Genomic DNA, 18,424 nt, shown 5'->3' with positions numbered 1-18,424 from the left:
AACAACTGTTTCCGCCATGATGATGCCAATGTGACAGTACACCGGGCTTCCTCTCCGTGACATGCAGAGGTGTGTTTGCCTGGTTTTAAATCCCCATTCGACCAAATATACCAGCTGACTTGTGTTCTGTGTGATAAAGACTGAAATATCGACTCCGTCTGCCCGTTTCGAGCAGAGAAGCGACGCTCGTTGCTGTTGTTTTCTCCTTTTCTCCCCCTGGAGGAAAATGTCGAGAGACTTTTCCAACGCTCCTTCTTCTCCTCCTCAGGATTTCGCGCCTAAAACGCAGCACGAGCTCGGAGTGGCTCGTCTGAGGCGAGCGGAGGCCGCCTCTGATTGGCCGAGCCCTACGTCAATCACCGTTCGGCCGCGCCCCCTCCCCCCCATTCAACCACTGGCTCTAATGTAGCCCAGCTTCACTGTTTACTACAGAATTAGTGCATAGCGGACGGCAGTCTCTCCCTCATCTGGGAACTCCGAACTGTGAACGTTAGCCTGTTAGTTTCGCGTAAAAGGAGAACATTTATCCAAAAGTCAACATGCCCAAGAGAAAGGTATGTAGAAAAGCCGAGCACAGCATGCGGATACACTTTTGTCCCTCACAAATCAGTCGTGGAATTAGGAAGCCCTCGAGACAACGAGCGATTTTTTTTTTTCATAAAAATCCCTTCGACTTTTCTAGAATCTGTCGGCGGAGATTGAAGCGTCGTTATTTTTAGGATTTTTCTGACAAATCGCCGTATTTTTCCTCGACCGCGGCGCGAATAGGGAGACGTTTTGTTTTCTCCTCGGGCAGCGCTTTCTCCAGCTCGGCTGTGGGCAGGAGTAGTGAGATCTCCATGCCCGTGTAGCCGCAGCCATGCTGCTGTACACTTCCCTCGCTCCTGTTCCATCTCGAAGGCAGCTGCGCGGAAAAAGCGGCGGATTATAAGCGCGATAGGGCGCGAACCGCCGTCGAAGGGGCGCGAAAAAATACGGCGACGATCCCAATTTCGGAAACCGCATCGATTTCGCTCGGAGGGCGTCGCGTTAATATAGAATTTTAAAACGTTTTCTTTGTTCGCCGTGGACGACGGGCGTGTCATGACGCCTTCTTGCCGCCAGATGGCGCCGGAGAGGCGCTCCGATTCGCGCCCCTCCCCCTTTGGAGGAAAGGAGTTGAGCCTCCGCCGCGAAATGTCTCCGTGCGGAATCGGCGCACATAAACCTGCGCGTTCACTCCCGGTTAGATAACCTGCTGTGCTCAAAACAAACGGGTTGTGCGGGAATAGGCCGCGTTTAAAAAGTGTTTCTAATCAGCACGACGCTGTGGGGCCGGGTTTAGACGAGCCCACGACTTCTCCACGACCTGCACACGACTTCCCCACGACTTGGTTTCCCTGCTGTGATGGTCTCCCCACCTTTTCATTTCGAGCTTTTGGTGGTTTGTTTCGTTGCTTTACAAGCCCAGTACTCGCGTGTGCGGCTGAATTTGGGAGGCCAACGTCAAAACAGCACGTTTGTGTTATTGTTGTGCTTCATGAACATCATTTTCTTCGCTTTTCAAGTCACAAAATGCAGCAGAAATCGCTGCCAACTGCTTTAAAAAGCTGTCACAACATTCTCAAACTTGCTCCACAGTTATTGTAGGAGTGTACAGCTTTAAATAAACACAAAATACTTATAAAAGTCTCTATTTTCAGGTTCTTTTGTAACTGTTACACTTGCACGGTAAAGGCAGTGGTTCTGCATAGAACCATGAGTTCTAGAAGGAACCGTTTCGTGCGTAAATGTTCTCTGCATGGTGTGAAATGGTGTTTTATATGGTTTTATGACCACACACACACCACGTTTCCCACCAGACTGAAGAACAGTTTCGCCGTGCCAAAAACATGTAAGCTCCAAATGGTTCTACACAGAACTCACGGTTCTAAATAGAACCGTTCCCTTTACCGAAGAACCGCCAAAGCACATGACTGGTGTTTCTGTGTTTGTGTATTTGCAGGGAACCGATGGAGAGGTCAAGGAGGAGGTAAAAGCGAAATTAAGAATGAATAAAAAGGCTCAAAATAAAGTTTTAAAGTGATAAAATTCATAATAAAAGTCCTGCTGTGAGAGGAATAGGAGCTCTGCTGTTCAGTGATACCTGTGCTCACCCTGTCACGCCTAACGTAACCCTGTGTTTTGCCTTCATAGCCTCAGAGAAGGTCTGCCAGGTTATCTGCAGTAAGTATCTTATCCGCCTTCAGGTTTTTCCCCTTTTCCTTCCACTAACGCACATAAAAGCCGCATGTGGCTGTGAAGTGAGTCACGTAACTATGAGGTACACGGCCTCTGCACACAACCCGATTTCATATGTATCCACACACAAGGGGGCGCTGTCACCAAGACGAGACTTTTTCCTCTATAGCTCAACTTCACTTTCTTTAATTTAGGACGTAGCAGTCTTTAGATTCCCCTTTCCTGCGTGAATGTGCTTTATTTGGTGTAGTGAGGGCTTGATAATGAGCTAAAGATGTGCATCTGGTGTATAAGAGCAGTAAAAAAACAAACTGCAGTAAGGAGGCAATAAATGGCCCTGACTGAGAAACGCTGGTCCAGGAGCATTAATAATGTCCATCTGCAACAAAATAAATAAATAAAATAGTATAAATCTATTAGATACTGAAATCTGAGCTTTTATTGCTTTGATTTAGCTTTTACACTTTTACAGGAAAGTTTGCTCTGAATAGAAAGTAGGGCTTATAATTTGGTATTCATGAATTAATTTGTTAATATTTGTACAGATACAGTCGCATCTAAAAGTTTGACCACTTTCAAAGAAATTATGTATGGAAAATTGAATATAGATTCAAACGTTGCATTTTTCTTCTGGTTTTAATGCACAGTTTTCGTTTGTGCATTAATCTGCACGTGCCTGAGTTTGTTTTTTATATTTATGTATGTTTTTATTAAGTTCTTGTGTTCCATGGTGTCAAATCTAATAAATACACAGTAGTTCCACAATAAAATACACAGAAATGTTCTCTTTAGAGGATGTTAACTTGTTTTCACTTAGAAAAGCAAGAAGATCTTGAGTTTTTGTGGTCCACAAATATAAAACGTGGTAAATAAACACTAATCGTGCCTTGAAATATCCAGAATTTTCTCTTTTAGAGGATTTGTTAGCTTATTTTTGCTTAGAAATTCAACAAGGCCTGATTTGATGGGCATCCTGAACTGTTGCATAGGACTCTTAGATTCTGGCTCTTAAAAAAAATGATAGTACAGTTTGAATATTGTTGTGATCCGTTATAATCAGTCGAATGCTCTTTAATACAGTGCAGCTTACATCCATGTAGCTCATGCAGACTGAGACCCAATGAGGATGAAAAGAAAGCATCACTCAGACTGACGATGCCTGTCTGGTTGATTGTAGTGCTGGAACACTTTCCAACACAGGATGGGTCAGAAAACGTCTGGGTTCTGGGTCAGAACACGTCTGGGTTCTGGGTCAGAACAGTACAGCCGAGATCCAGTCTTGGGTCCAGTCCCATTTCACCCCTCACCCCTTCCACTTAGCCCTACCCCTCCGTTTTGCATGTTCGTGTCCAGGGGAAGGGGGTCACGTTTTGTTACATTTAGGCATCATACGCCTTCAAAGAGGGGGGCAGTTATTTATTATCACCCACCCCTAATTCTTCAGTGATGTGAAGCTGAAGTCAGAGATTCTCCAGATTCTTGTTCGACTTTTCCCGTTCCATCTTAAACGGAGCAGCACTTACATTCTGGTGCTTCAGGTGTCAGAACTGCTGGATTATTTAAGGTGGAACGGGAATTTTAGCCAACTAGCTACCGAGATGTTAACGCTGCCAGTATTTTTTATGTTTGTTATGAAGAAAAAAACAAAAATATGCTGAAACTACATTAAACCAAGATAAAAACAATGGTTATCGTAATTTTAATAGAGAAAATGCTCATATATGTGGGTTTCTTTGGTCTCTTGCTCAGCCGTCTCGCAGGTTTCTCGTGTCTCTCCGTTTGGAGTCTGAAAAACCTGTTTGCTGGGTCATGTAGCCCCAACACTTCACCCTCCTCCTCTATCTCAACGAGAATTGGGACACCCCACCCCCCGGCATGAACACGCCGAACAGGGGTTCAGCTAAGTGGTAGGGGCGAGGGGTGAAACGGAGTAGGACGAATTGTGGGGTTTTTTTGTTACGAGAACAAAAAACAAGATCAAAGAAACCCACAAACGTGAAAATGTTCGATGTTAAATTACGATAATCATTTTATCTTAGTTTCATGTTGTTTGTATGTTGTGGTTCTTTTCTTCATAACAAGCACAAATTGATTGAGCTGATGTCTCTGTAGTTAGTTTGCTAAATGTCCCGTTCCACCTTAAATGGTACAGCAGTTACATTCTGGCACCTCCGGCATCAGAACTGCTGCTCCATTTAAGGTGGAACGGGAAAATTCGAACGAGAATCTGGAGAATATCTGACTTCAGCTTCGTATAACTGAAGAATTAGGGGGGGTGATAATAAATAACTGCCCCCCTCTTTGAAGGCGTCTGATCCCTAAATGTAACTAAAGCCCAGCAGTGAGGAGCTGAACTTTCCCCTCCTCTGCTGTCCCTGCAGACGGGCAGGGTCGCCTACAGAGCGGCGCTAGTAGCTGATAATGAAGTGATGCTCTTTTATTAGAGGGTCTCATTTCAGAGGGAAGATCTCAACCACTGCCCTGTAACTTGGTTCTAAGCCCGAAGGAGATGCTTAGAAACAAGGGGTAGGGGTGAAAATAAGAAATGGGACTGGGCCTGACTCAGCAGTCCATCTAGTACACAAGAATTCCATGTTCTGGATGAGATGGATCCTGTTTTGATTGGCCGTAGTTTTCTTTCAGTGCTGTAATGATCCTTTTTTGATGGTTGAATGAATTGCCTTTGTTTCTCGTAGAAACCAGCTCCTGCTAAACCTGAACCCAAACCCAAGAAAACACCCAAGGTAAGAAGATCAGGATCAAAAGGAATGTTTTTATTTCCCAGCCATATACAGTGTGGAGTGGAGTTAAATAATATTGTTCCGGGGCCTTGATGTACGAACAAGTCTCCACCAGTGTTTACAAAACCACCTGGCATGAGTGAACGAGTGTAATTACTCGGCAGCACTGTAGATGAGATTCAGTGTTCTCCGAGATTAAATAAAGGTTGATTGATTTGAGAAAACGTAGCATTAGTGTGCTAAATTACATCATGCAGGGTTGAAAGATTAATTATTGCTATATCGAAATTGCAATTTGAGAACTTTCAAATCGCAAGATCTGCAGCTTTTGCAAAAATAGTAGCTTGAAAAAAAAACGGTTGCTGAAACGGTTCTTCAGATGGAGAATGTTCTGTGTGGTTCTTTACAGCGCCGAAAGGTTTCTGCTATTCTGATATCAGGCTTGTAACAATACAAGAACATTTTGGTGTGATCTAGAGCCACATGGCACATTTTCCATCATCCTGAAGAACTGTTCCCATGCAAAGAACCATTTAAGCGTACAAATGCGTCACTAAGCGTTCATATAGAACCAGGGTCTTTACTAAAGAACCCTTGAAGAACCATTTTTGTGTGTGTAAATTAGTAAAAATGATGTTTAAAGTTTCTAAGAAGGGAAACTGATCCTCGTAGGAGATTGTGAACTGCCTGTAGATGAGTTTGACCAATCAGAGGCAACCAAACCTCCATGTGTTGTGACATCACAACCACGAGTTACTGGCAGTTTGGCACACTGCGCTCAGGGGTTGAGCCTCACTTCCCCTTGGGTTCGATTCCCCGGGCTGGGTGACCGGGGTCCTCTCTGTGTGGAGTCTGCTTGTTCTCCCCGTGTCTGCGTGGGTTTCCTCCGGGTTCTCCGGTTTCCTCCCACAGTCCAAAGACATGCAGTCAGGCCAATTGGACGTGCTAAATTGCCCCTGGGTGTGAGGCAATGTGCCTGTCTGTCTGTCTGCCCTGCAATGGATTGGCGACCTGTCCAGGGTGTATCCTGCCTTCCGCCCAGTGACCGCTGGGATGGGCTCCAGCACCCCCCCGCGACCCTGAGGGAGAATCGGCTTAGAAAGTGTGTGTTTGTTTATAAGAATAAACACTTTAATCATTTAAGACAAAAAATCTCCAATATGTACAAGTTGTGGTACATATGGTTGTGGTGGTGGCTGTGATAATAAATATGAAACTGTATAAAACGGTTCAAATTATTGCACCTCTAAGTTGTTGTACAGTGAGGGAGGAGTTAGAGTTTAATGGCTACAGGTCAGCCAAAAAAGGTTGATATTCTGTTGGTCTTGGCCTAAAAAAAAATTGCAGTTGCAATGTTAGTCAGAAAAATTGCAGTTAGATATTTTCTAAAATCCTTCAGCCTTAATAGGAAGTCCATAGACTTCATGTAGTGCAGTTAAGCAAGATAATGCGGTAAAATATGTTAAATAGCAGCATAATCAGTAAACAGGACGTCGATTTCCCGCTCGCTCCTCAGAGAAAACCCTGTCCACATGATTCATTTTCATATTTATTTTAACCATTGGACGACAAGATGTTACACATTTTCATTTCACATAGTTTATAAACTTTCTCTTAATTAACAAAAAACGAAACATTTTGTGCCATAAAGGCTTTTTTAGAAGGTCTGGGTTGAAACGAGGGCCGGATCCTAAGCCTGTTTGATCACTCGCGTTGCAAGATGTAGCACAGAGTCGTATTGATGCGATTTTGCAGCGCTTATCCTCCAACTTTTCTGAAAAGCTTAAGTCCTGTCAGTCCGCCCTCTCTCTGCACCCAGACTCTGGTACGCAACAGTGCAGTTTAACAAGACAGTGCAGTAAAGTTTATTTCACTACAGTAAACCCACAGTAGTGCCGCTAAACAAGGCCATATCGCATTGAATTACAGTGCAGTCAGTATAGTAAATGTGCAACAGTGCAGTAAAGTTCACTAAATTACTGTTCAGAACTTACAGCGGTGCGATTACAGAGGACACTAACTTACAGTACAGGCACAACAGTCAATACATCAAAATACACAAGACAGGATGGTATGAGAGGCAGCATGACATGTAAACAGAGGTCACTAATAGGTGGAACGAGACCCAAGTCCGGACCCAGACACTGTTCTGTGCAGGCCTGGGTCTGTAACCAAATTATCGAATTTCAACAGGGTGGTCCTATTTTAATCGGCGTAACTTTTCTAGTCATTACGGCACTGGGTTAGCGGCCCGGGAACCTCAGACCAATTGCATGCGTCGTAAATCGCACATGACGCTACTCAGCCAATCAGATCTGTGCATTACGATGAGCGCTGCGACTCGAGTGAGTGACGCCACACGGGAGGGACAAGGCGAGACGCAGCAGTCGTTGTACTCTAAAGAGAAAACTGATCAATGTTGTTGAAATGTGACTGAATTGAACTCTATTTGATCAGATATTCAGTTGTTGACTGCGTAAGACGTTGATATTCCTGCTCGGCTACTTCAGTAAACAGTACGTGGCACTGAGTCATATGTAAGTTAGACGTTATGATGTTTGGGTCTTTGCTTGAGAGAATTTTCTTTGACTGGACCTTTATTGAACTTTTAATTAAAGACCTCTGACATAAGATTGGATATAGTTCAAAAGAGTACAACTCCTGAATAAATTAACTATGCAAATTTGCCTATAAGCTGTCATCGCTGTTGTTGCCTAATCCAAAAGTGGACGTGGGCTGGACGATATCCAAAATAAAAAAGATGGTTCTTTAGAAAAGAAGTGTTCTATATAGAACCATAAACACCCAAAGAACCCACTGCATGATGGAGAATGTGCTGTAGATGGTTCTTTATAGATCCTTTCTTCAAAAGGGTTCTTTTGTTAGTCAAGCTAGTAACAGTAGAAGAACCCATTTGGGTGAGCTACAGAAGATTCCATATAGAACCATATACAGCACATTCATGCAGTGGTTTCTTTGAGTCTTCATGGTTCTATATAGAACCATTTTTTTCTAAAGAACTTCTGAAGAACCATCTTTTTAAGAGTGTACTTTTAAAAAATGGTGATTATCAATTTTATCCTCTATTTCCATCGTTATAGTGAGTCACTCTGCAGTTCAGTTATAGATGCCTTTTGGAAAAACATGCTTTCAGTTTTCCTAATGCAGTTAAGACTTTAGTAGAGAAAATAATGCAAAATTCACATTTTTAAAGGCCCCATTATAATTCTGAATAAAATGTGCTTTATTACTTATCTCTGATCCTGTTTTCCGGCTGTAGTCAGGGATTAGCCTTTACTTCTAAAGGCTCCAGGCTTTAGCATGGTGGTGGTAGTATGAGGGAAGACTGATTGAGGGAGGGGGAAGAACTCTGAGAATGTGGGCTGGAGTTCTGGCAACTTGTGTCTGTAGCCAGAAGGCTGGACTCCCTCATAGCCGTAGTAGGACTAAGGAACAGGGAGGAGGAGGGCTGGCGGTGGGGACTGCGAACCCTTTGTCACGGGAACAGATGAGAAGATGAGGATGTGAATTTATAGGGCGTTAGTTTGGAAGATGGAGGAGATTCAGCCATGCTTCTCCCCCCAAACTTCAGCTATAACATCACTACGTTTAATGTAATTGGATTTTATGGCACAGCTGTAGGCATCTTCAGATCATGGAAAAATGATAATTGCTATAGAAGGTTTTTTTTTATGGCAAATCTTCCCTCTCTCACAGATACATAATCTACATGGCCAGAATTAATTTCCCTCTTATTCTCTCGATGTGTGTTTGATAGAAAGAGAAAGAAGTGAACGATAAAAAGGAGGACAAGAAGACAAAGGCAAAGGCTGAGGAGAACAAGGACGAGAACCAGTCAGAAAACGGAGAGACCAAGACTAATGAGGTATGTGTAGATACACCACATGCACACACGGAGACGTACACGTAGAAGCAGTCACGGTGTTTCAGGGCAGTGGATGATCTGCTGTACTGTTAAAAAGGGGAATGAATCTCTTTACATTGTGATCATGTAGGAAAAGATATTTCGCATGTAACAGCAGGTAAAATGGCCCGTATCCGATACGCAAACCGTGGCTGCAGCATCAAAGAACAGTTTAAAGGACGCGATTCAGAGAAGTGACTGTGGCCGAATAATGTGCCCTTTTTACAGCGAACTCGGAACACATTGTGGGTGATGAGCCCAGCTGTCAGTCATTGAAGCTTCTTGATGGCTCCTGTGATGCTGGCGAAGGCTAAACTGAAGCTGCGGGAGTGACTGGCGTTCGTTGGCAGTCGTGATTGTTTACGTCTGAACGAGCCGCGTAAAGCCCTGTTCTTTTGTGCATGTGGGTCGGTTTAGGAGCTGATCTGTTCAGACTGATGTCGCATACAGATCACATTTAAAAGATGATCTAAACAGCCAAACAAACAAATCAGATTTGGGCCACTTTTACATGCTGTGTAAACGCAGCCTAACCAATTCGGATTGGTTATTGCATAATTATTCGCATGATTCATTAATTGTAAAATGCACTGAATGCACTGTTTGTGCTGTTGGTGTAGATTATAAAAAATCTTATTTTAACATGCACTTAAAAATATGGTGCTCAAAGGGTCCTTTTAGTAAAGAAAATGGTTTCATATCGAGTCATGAACAATCAAAGAGCCCTCTGCATGAGTTAAAGGGTTCTTTGCACCGGCTGATGTAGACTGTGCTGTAAATTGGGGGGGGGTGTTTCTCTATAGAACCATGAACACCCAAAGAACCCATTGCGTGATGTAGAATGTGCTGTGGATGGTTCTATATGGAACCTTTTAAAAATGTCAAGCTTGTTACAAACGAAGAACACTTTTTGGTTCTATATAGAACTTAATCTAATTCCAAAGAACACCTTTCATGATGCAAAGGAACCTTTAATCATACAGAGTTAATGGTTCTATATACAACCATTTTCTTTACAAATAAAACTCATTGGAGAACCATAATATTACTGTTTTTGAACACACTAAGGACCCTCTGCATGGTTAAAGGGTTATTTGCATCATGAAAGCATTCTTCAGATTGGTGGGAAATGCGCCTGGCTGTGCTACAGATGGTCCTTATAGAACCTTTTTTGAAAATGGTTCTATATAGCACCTAAAAGGGTTTCCCATAACAATATAAGAACCATTTTGGGTGCTATGTTGAATCTTTTTTTTTTTAAAGGTTCTATGTAGATCCATCTATAGCACCTTCTCCATCAATTGAATGAAGCTACAGCTATCATGATGCAAAGAACCCTATAGTCATGCAGAGTTCTTTGAGCATTCATGGTTCTGTGTAAAGCCATACTTGATTGAAAACCATTATAGTAGATTGAGATTGAGGCAGTTGAACCTGCCCACAGTGTTAATAGTGGCCAAAGAAAGGCTTGTAAAGTGTACCGTCTGTGTACTTTACTCCAAATGGGTCACGTGACTGGACCAGACGTCAGCGCTGAAAGTCTGAAAACACTTAATCTTGCGTTCCTCTGAGATTTATAACCTATTTTTCTGGGCAGACCCTACAGATGCACACAAAAAGCAGGATATAGGCACAGTATTACTAGGAACAGAGTGTATGTTTGCATACTGTACATAACTTCTACCTGATTCTGCTGGTTAGAGACGGTACAATACTACTGAAACCTATATAACACACAAACACCGATCAGACATAACACCTTGTTCTGCGCTCACTGTCCACTTTATCAGCTCCAGTGTTAGTGTGTGTTGCGCTGGTCTGAGTGGATCAGACACAGCAGAGCTGCTGGAGTTTTTAAACACCTCCGTGTCGCTGCTGGACTGAGAGCCAAAAGCATCCAGCCAACAGTGTGGACGTGGGCAGCGTCCTGCGACCACTGATGAAGGACTAGAGGATGACCAACACAAACTGTGCAGCAGCAGATGAGCTGTCGTCTCTGACTTCACATCTACAAGGTGGACTGACGAGGTAGGAGTGTCTAATAGAGTGGACAGTGAGTGGACACGGTGTTTAAAAACTCCAGCAGCACTGCTGTGTCTGATCCACTCGTACCAGTGCAACACACACTAACATGCTGCCACCACCACATGCACTTAATAATCTGATAACTGCAGAAAATCAGATTTTGTCAGTAATCCGATCAGCGTGTTTACGTACCCTTGAGTAATCAGGTAATGGGGGTACTCCAGGTCTACGTGAGTCAGACAGTAATCAGATTTCTGCTTTGCAACCAGCCGATAAACTCACAGAAAACATCACGTAACCATAACGTAAAACTTGAACACTGCGCCGCTTTATCTGAAAATATGAATAAACATCATCTAGAAGATGAAGAATATTGAAATCCTTCGCTTCGTCAAGCGTGTGTTTTGGCCCCAAAAGTGTTTTGCTGCTCACTTATTTCCGGTACCGTCTGTTTTTGCACATGCTCAGACTGAGAAATCTGAAAGAAATCAGAGTAAGAGCTCACAGTGCTGAGAAATCTGAAAGAAATCAGAGTAAGAGCTCACAGTGCTGAGAAATCTGAAAGAAATCAGAGTAAGAGTTCACAGCACTGAGAAATCTGAAAGAAATCAGAGTAAGAGCTCACGCTGAGAAATCTGAAAGAAATCAGAGTAAGAGCTCACAGCACTGAGAAATCTGAAAGAAATCAGAGTAAGAGCTCACGCTGAGAAATCTGAAAGAAATCAGAGTAAGAGCTCACACTGAGAAATCAGAAAGAAATCAGAGTAAGAGTTCACACTGAGAAATCAGAAAGAAATCAGAGTAAGAGCTCACGCTGAGAAATCTGAAAGAAATCAGAGTAAGAGCTCACGCTGAGAAATCAGAAAGAAATCAGAGTAAGAGCTCACGCTGAGAAATCTGAAAGAAATCAGAGTAAGAGCTCACGCTGAGAAATCAGAAAGAAATCAGAGTAAGAGCTCACGCTGAGAAATCTGAAAGAAATCAGAGTAAGAGCTCACGCTGAGAAATCAGAAAGAAATCAGAGTGAGAGCTCACAGCGCTGAGAAATCTGAAAGAAATCAGAGTAAGAGCTCACACTGAGAAATCAGAAAGAAATCAGAGTAAGAGCTCACGCTGAGAAATCTGAAAGAAATCAGAGTAAGAGCTCACGCTGAGAAATCAGAAAGAAATCAGAGTGAGAGCTCACAGCGCTGAGAAATCTGATTACTGAGCTCAAACCCAGCCTCTTTGTCAGACTTCTAGACTTTACTGTGATCTAAGAAAGCAGCCACGACCATTTGAATAATCGGATAACTGCAGAAATCCGATGATGATCAGATTGAGTGCATGTAAACGCACTCGGTGTGGCATAAATTCTGGCTTGCATCCAACACACTTTGGGGCCTGCTTATTTCAAGTGCTTCAGGTTGTCCTAAATTGGTTTAGTTGTCTTTATAAAACCCTCGTAAAATGTTCTCGATTGCAGGTCTTGAAGCTTTTATTCCTGCTTTTTTTTCTTGACAGAATGTGAAATGCTATTGAATTAAACAAACATTGGGACACAAGTTTTTAATTGATAGTTTGTATCGATATTTATTCACAAACAAATTTTATTAGAGTCGTCGATCTTTGCTTAAACTAAACTCGGAGCCAGTTTCACAGACCCGTCTTTATCTAAAGCCCAGAAACGCTTTTCAGTGGATTCACCGTTGATGTTACAGTTTAACCCATGTGCAAGAAACCCGTTCAAAGTCTTGTGTTTAACCAGCCGATGAAAAGTTGGAGCTTGTTTTTGAAGATGTAGACGCTGGAGCTGGACATCTGAAGACTGAAGCTCAGTGTCCTATTGATCTGGAGTTTCTAGCTCCGGTGCTGTGATACACCTGCTCTCCAGGTTCATGATTGCTCTGCACCTGTCAGTGATCGAGCTAATGATCAAGTCTTTCTGGAGCTGAATCTGGAAGTTATTTCACAAAACACAGTTTTAGCCGTTGTTTTTTAGGCTTAAATAAGACGAGCAATGAAAAAACGAGGGCTGGCTAGCATAAGAAATTTTATCAAATTTCAAAATAATTCAATATAAACAGTTTTGAAAAAAAAAAGATTATCAATATTTTTATTACGTAGTACCATGGGTATTCTATATTAATATATTTAGCATTTAATTGCCAAAAACTGAAAAATGAAAAAAATGGAGATATAAAGTTGGAGGTGTTACTGAGCCGGACTGAGCATGAGAGAGATGATCACTTCATTGCTGTTAATATGATGAGTCCATTGTTTTTATTTATTTATTTATATATCATCTTTTTGGCCAATTGTTTAAAAGGAAAACATCATAACAAAAACTTTAGTGTGTTAAAAATTCAGATTTTTTTGTCTGTAAGAATGAACCTGTGATGAAAAGACGACCCAGCACCAAATTAATTAACTAAAAATAAGAGAAACGCTGCTTCCAGTGTCAGAATCAGCTTATAGGGCAGCTCGCAGCTGCTGCAAATGAAGTAAAACCAGGACTGGAGGGCAGGATGCTCACATTTACAAAATGGGAAGTAAAGGACTCATCGGAATGTGGTCCCAGGCCGAGAAAGAACCACGCCTGAAGATTCTCAGTAAAACTGACTGGTTTCTTATTCATTTCCATTGGTACGTTCTGTTTTTACGCCTCCCATCTCCCCCAGTTTCTCCTCCTCATCTCTGATCGCCAGAGTGAGTCTGGCGTTCCAGCTTTACAGCAGAAGCTGCCTAGAACTACAGCCAGAGTTCTCATGGTTTTCTCTGCTGCAACAGTTATACACGTGTTCTAGATAGTCTTCTTAACATACAGCCATCTGGTGAAGATGTGGTCTGAACTCTTCATTCATTCGTCAGTTCTATTCATGTTTCATTCATGCATCAAATCTGTTCATTTTTCAGTTTTGTTCGTTCATTCGTCCGTTTCATTCATTCGTTTGTCAGTTTTGTTCATTTGTTTTAATTCATTCATCAAATCTGTTCATTCGTCCGTTTCATTCATTCGTTTGTCAGTTTTGTTCATTTGTTTTAATTCATTCATCAAATCTGTTCATTCGTCTGTTTCATTCAGTCATCAGTTTCATTTATTGATGTTAACTGTTCAATTTATTGTACCAGGGAAGTCATTTATTTATACACTCATAAAAAAGAGGGTTCTTCAAGGGTTCTTTAGTACAGACAGTGTAAACAGTAAGAACCCTTTCTTCTGCTATTGTCACGGTGTCAAGCTTGTCACAATAGAAGAACGCTTTGAGGTGCTTTATAGAATCTACTCTAATTCCAGAGAACCATTTCACGATGCAAAGAACCCTTTAAACATAGTTCTTTGAGTGTTCATGTTTCCATATATCACCATTTTCTTTACTAAATAACCTGAAGAGCCATCATTTTACACTTTTTGTGAAAAGGGATCTATAAAGCACCAAAAAGGGTTCTGCTGTTGTTACGGATATCAAGCTTATTTAGTTTAAAGAACCATTTTTTGATCTTTTTTTGGTCTTAAACAACAGATATTGAGCACATAATCCAGTAAAATAAAAAAACAAATGTATAGACCAGAAAATAGGAGAAAATATGTCATAGAAGTGATTTATACACCAGTCAGTTCCGGCCACGCGAGCTGATTGGTTGAGAGGCGTTCTAACTGTGCTGCTGTTTCACCGTAACATCACGGGTTTCTCACAAACACTGTCACTCCACTGAGACGCCGTTGCACGTTTTTACTTCTTACTTTGCCACAAACAGAAAACGGACACTTTTGGTCCGACTCTAAAAATGAGATGACACTAAATTCCCAAACTGTCGTCACCACTGAGCAGCTTTTCAGTCGGCAGCTGTGACAGAAGAACAGCTGAACAACCTGGAATCAGCCAGAAATGAACCCAACACCATTCGCCAGACGTGTCTGATCTTCAGAGTCGGACCAAATCAGACTGAGCCGTAAAACTGACCCAGTAAAACACAGAAAAGCTGCTCAGTGGAGACGACAGTTTGGGAATTTAGTGTAAGGAGCTGGAGAACGAACTGCCGGCTGAGCAGCGAGTGGGCGGAGCTCGTTACTCTGACGTAGCAACAAGCTGCTCGTTAAGGAGCTCTAATTAGGAGGAAGGAGCTGAACATTAAACTGTAACTTGAACATTAAAACACCACATACCTCTTGTGTTCTGTTGCTTTAAAAATATTAATAGTAATAAAACCACAAATAACAAAAGTCTGCTGCTCAGAACATACGGTCAGAAATGCCGTCCAGACTGGCTGAAACAAAACCACATTCAGGTTAATCTGACGGGTACGGAAGTGTTTAAAAAGCCGAGCTGAACTTGAGATTGTGGCATTTTCAAAGTTGGTTTTATTGCAAATTCTTTGGATATTCGACTTTACGTTTCCAAACATATTTTCAACAAAACAGACCAAATGGAGGTCAGAATTTTGACATTTCAAATTTAGCTGAATGCTACAGGCTGAGCAGCCACTACGCAATTATTTTGCCCCAGTTTAACCCCAATTTGCTTTTTGGAAGAAATTCTCACAATCTGAAGTGAGTTTTCAGGTTGGGAAGTTGATCAGAAGAGACTCATGGCGCTGATGATCTGGTAGTGTGAGCGGAGAGATGAGTGAATCTTAAGCCCCTTGATTGAACTCTGAGGTGATCAGAGACCCTCAGATATGATCAAACATTTGATATTTACGTCTCAAACCGTTTACAAGTCCTGCAGTGAGAGAACGTCAGAGATTCACTCGGCGAGTGGCTCAGTCAGCCAATCAGAGAAACAGGCGGAGAGGAGACGGAGGAGCTGCGAGTGAAACTCAGCAGATTAGAACCGAAATCCTGATTTTAGTGTTGAACCAGATCAGCTCAGGGTCTTTACAGCTTCAGCTCAGCTGCCAGTTTGTAGTGAAATGTTTCTCCAGCTTCACTGAATCAGCGCTTCTCTCCACAGATCAACCCCCAGTTTAAACTCCGCAGCGCATTGAAGCCCAAACAGGTCCAGCTCAGCTCTGTGTGTCATATGATCTGAGGAATTCTGGGAGTTTGAGTTCTTATTCATAGCCCAAACTCATTCAGTGTGTTATTCCGTCTTTGCTCTGTCGTCTAGTCTGAGCGCCTCAAGACAACAAGACAAGGAATTGTGTGACAGACTGATGTTCAGTGTGTGATGCTTTCCTTTTTAGAAGCCTGTTTTAAAGTCGTATAGTGTCATTAAGGCGTCATTAAAATGGTGCCGAATGTACTTTCAATGCAAGTCAATGGAACCAGACGTCCATCCCGTCCCATCTCCCCCCCCATTAGGTCCTTTATTATTAAACTTAAAGGCCAACATTTTAAAATTACGCCCAACTGAAAACCGACACAAATGGAGATGCAGTGATATGATTTTTCCGTTTTTAGCGAACGTGCATCTTTAACGCAACTCTGAGGGTAATTCTGATTGGTGCTGGCAACACTGGCTGAAACGTGATTGGTCTGTTTCTGTCGCCATGCAGGTTGAGAAGACTCCAGAGGAGGAGCTTGAGGGGGAGAAGGAGGAGACTAAGGCTGAGTAGCGCCCCACCCACCCATCCATCTTTTTTTCTCTCTTTCTCTCTCTCTCTCTCTCTCTCCTTGCTCTCTGTCTCTCCTCCCCCATCCGTCCATCGAACTCTTCTCCCTCTCTCTCTCTCTCTCTCTCTCTCTCTCTCTCTCTCTCTCTCTCTCTCTCTCTCTCTCTCTCTCTCTCTCTCTCTCTCTCTCCCCCCCTTCCTCCCCTCTTTCAGCAGGTTCCGAGCCCCAAACGGATCCCTCTATCCACAATTGTCACCAGAGGAATATTTTTATCAACAATTTTGTAAATACTGGTTCAGGTTTTTAGCACAAAAACAAAAAGCTAAAAGAAGGGGGTTTTCAGCCGTGATCTAAGTTGTCTCCAACACGAGGTGTGAAAAGGCGGCGACTTTGGGTTTTGGTGTAGTTTTGTTTTGTTTGTTTTTTTGTTTTTTTTTTTTTGTTTTTTGTTTTTTTTTTTTTCCTTTTCTTTCTTTTTCTTTAATTTTTTTTTTTTTTTTTTTTTTTTAAAGCAGATGGTCTGTATCCCGGTGTCGGAGTTAGAGGCATTGGACCTGCATTGGTGGCTGGTTGTGTGTGTGTGTGTGTGTGTGTGTGTGTGTGTGTGTGTCTTAGTGATTGTGGTCTTATCCTGCAGTTTGTGCCCTGTTTGTTCTTAATTTGGGGGTTTGTTTTATTTTCTTTTTTAAAAACAAAAACAAAAAACAGTGGTTGTTGAGGAGAAAGAGGAATCAAATCCTACAAAATACTGAAAATAAAACCCAAGAAAACTACATGAAACAAACGTAACATTCCAGGTGCCTCCTGGCTTTGGAAAGAATCATGCCACAGACGCGATCTGATGAACAGTTGTCGGTTAATGGGGATTGTTCAGGGTGGGGGGGTTGTGCAGTTGTGTGGGACTTTTTTTGATTATGGGATTTAAAAAAGGAAAAAATAATGTTTTGGGGAGTTTTTTAACACTGAAAATTCATCTGTGAAAGAGTAGCGTGCCCTGAATCTCACTCAATAAAACAGTCATTGGAGTTTTCCTCAAACTGACTTGGTTTCGGTGTCTTTTCTGTGCATGTTTTGGTTTGTAAACTGCAGCGTTACGGAATAAACGCTTTGACTCTGTAATCTTTTTTTGTTTGTTTGTTTTTTTTTTTTTTTGTTTTATTATTAAATGAACTTTTACAATCATGCGCAAATGTTTTTCTGAATGTGAATAAGTTCCTGTACAGAGAACAGAATTTGTTACTCAGTGGTCTGGTGGACCCACCACATTGTTTTATTGAATCAATACAGCCGCAACAGGACGACAGGATGGGACAAATATATACACACACTGCTCAAAAAAAATAAAGGAAACACTTAAACAAGACGATATAACTCCAAGTAAATCAAACTTCTGTGAAATCTAACTGTCCACTTAGGAAGCAACACTGACCATCAGTTTCACAGCTGTTGTGCAAATGGAACAGACAACAGGTGAAAATTACTGGTGATTAGCAAGACTCACTCAGTAAAGGAGTGGTTCTGCAGGTGGGACCACAGACCACTTCTCAGTACCTTTCTGCTTTCTGGCTGATGTTTTGGTCACTTTTGAATGTTGGTGGTCTTTCACACTCGTGGTAGCAGGAGACGGACTCTACAGCCCACACAAGTGGCTCAGGTAGTGCAGCTCATCCAGGATGGCACATCAATGCGAGCTGTGGCAAGAAGGTTTGCTGTGTCTGTCAGCGTAGTGTCCAGAGGCTGGAGGCGCTACCAGGAGACAGGCCAGTACACCAGGAGACGTGGAGGAGGCCGTAGGAGGGCAACAACCCAGCAGCAGGACCGCTACCTCCACCTTTGTGCAAGGAGGAACAGGAGGAGCTGCCAGAGCCCTGCAGAATGACCTCCAGCAGGCCACAAATGTGCATGTGTCTGCACAAACGGTTAGAAACCAACTCCATGAGGATGGTATGAGGGCCCGACGTCCACAGATGGGGGTTG

The 18,424-nt window shown here is 42.4% G+C and overlaps 1 protein-coding gene across 1 annotated transcript; it reads left to right on the top strand.

Moving 5' to 3' along the window:
* Positions 1-388: 388 nt before the first annotated feature.
* hmgn7 (high mobility group nucleosomal binding domain 7) lies at positions 389-17,488 on the top strand. The gene is made up of 6 exons (XM_017721895.2): positions 389-554; positions 1,985-2,011; positions 2,176-2,205; positions 4,917-4,964; positions 8,740-8,847; positions 16,390-17,488. Exons 1-6 carry the CDS (start codon positions 540-542, stop codon positions 16,447-16,449), a joined length of 288 nt encoding a protein of 95 aa, XP_017577384.1. The 5' UTR covers positions 389-539; the 3' UTR covers positions 16,450-17,488.
* Positions 17,489-18,424: the final 936 nt, after the last annotated feature.

This window comes from Pygocentrus nattereri, chromosome 23, assembly GCF_015220715.1.
Source record: "Pygocentrus nattereri isolate fPygNat1 chromosome 23, fPygNat1.pri, whole genome shotgun sequence".
Classification (NCBI taxonomy): Eukaryota; Metazoa; Chordata; class Actinopteri; order Characiformes; family Serrasalmidae; genus Pygocentrus; species Pygocentrus nattereri.
Note: the sequence above shows the minus strand (reverse complement) of the source record. Positions and strands in the feature narration are given on the sequence as shown.

Bases quoted from the DNA above. Each gene is read 5' to 3' on its own strand.
- hmgn7 (XM_017721895.2), top strand. The intron at 2,206-4,916 runs GTAAGTATCTTA...TGTTTCTCGTAG, and splicing joins GGTCTGCCAGGTTATCTGCA to AAACCAGCTCCTGCTAAACC. The intron at 4,965-8,739 runs GTAAGAAGATCA...TGTGTTTGATAG, and splicing joins AACCCAAGAAAACACCCAAG to AAAGAGAAAGAAGTGAACGA.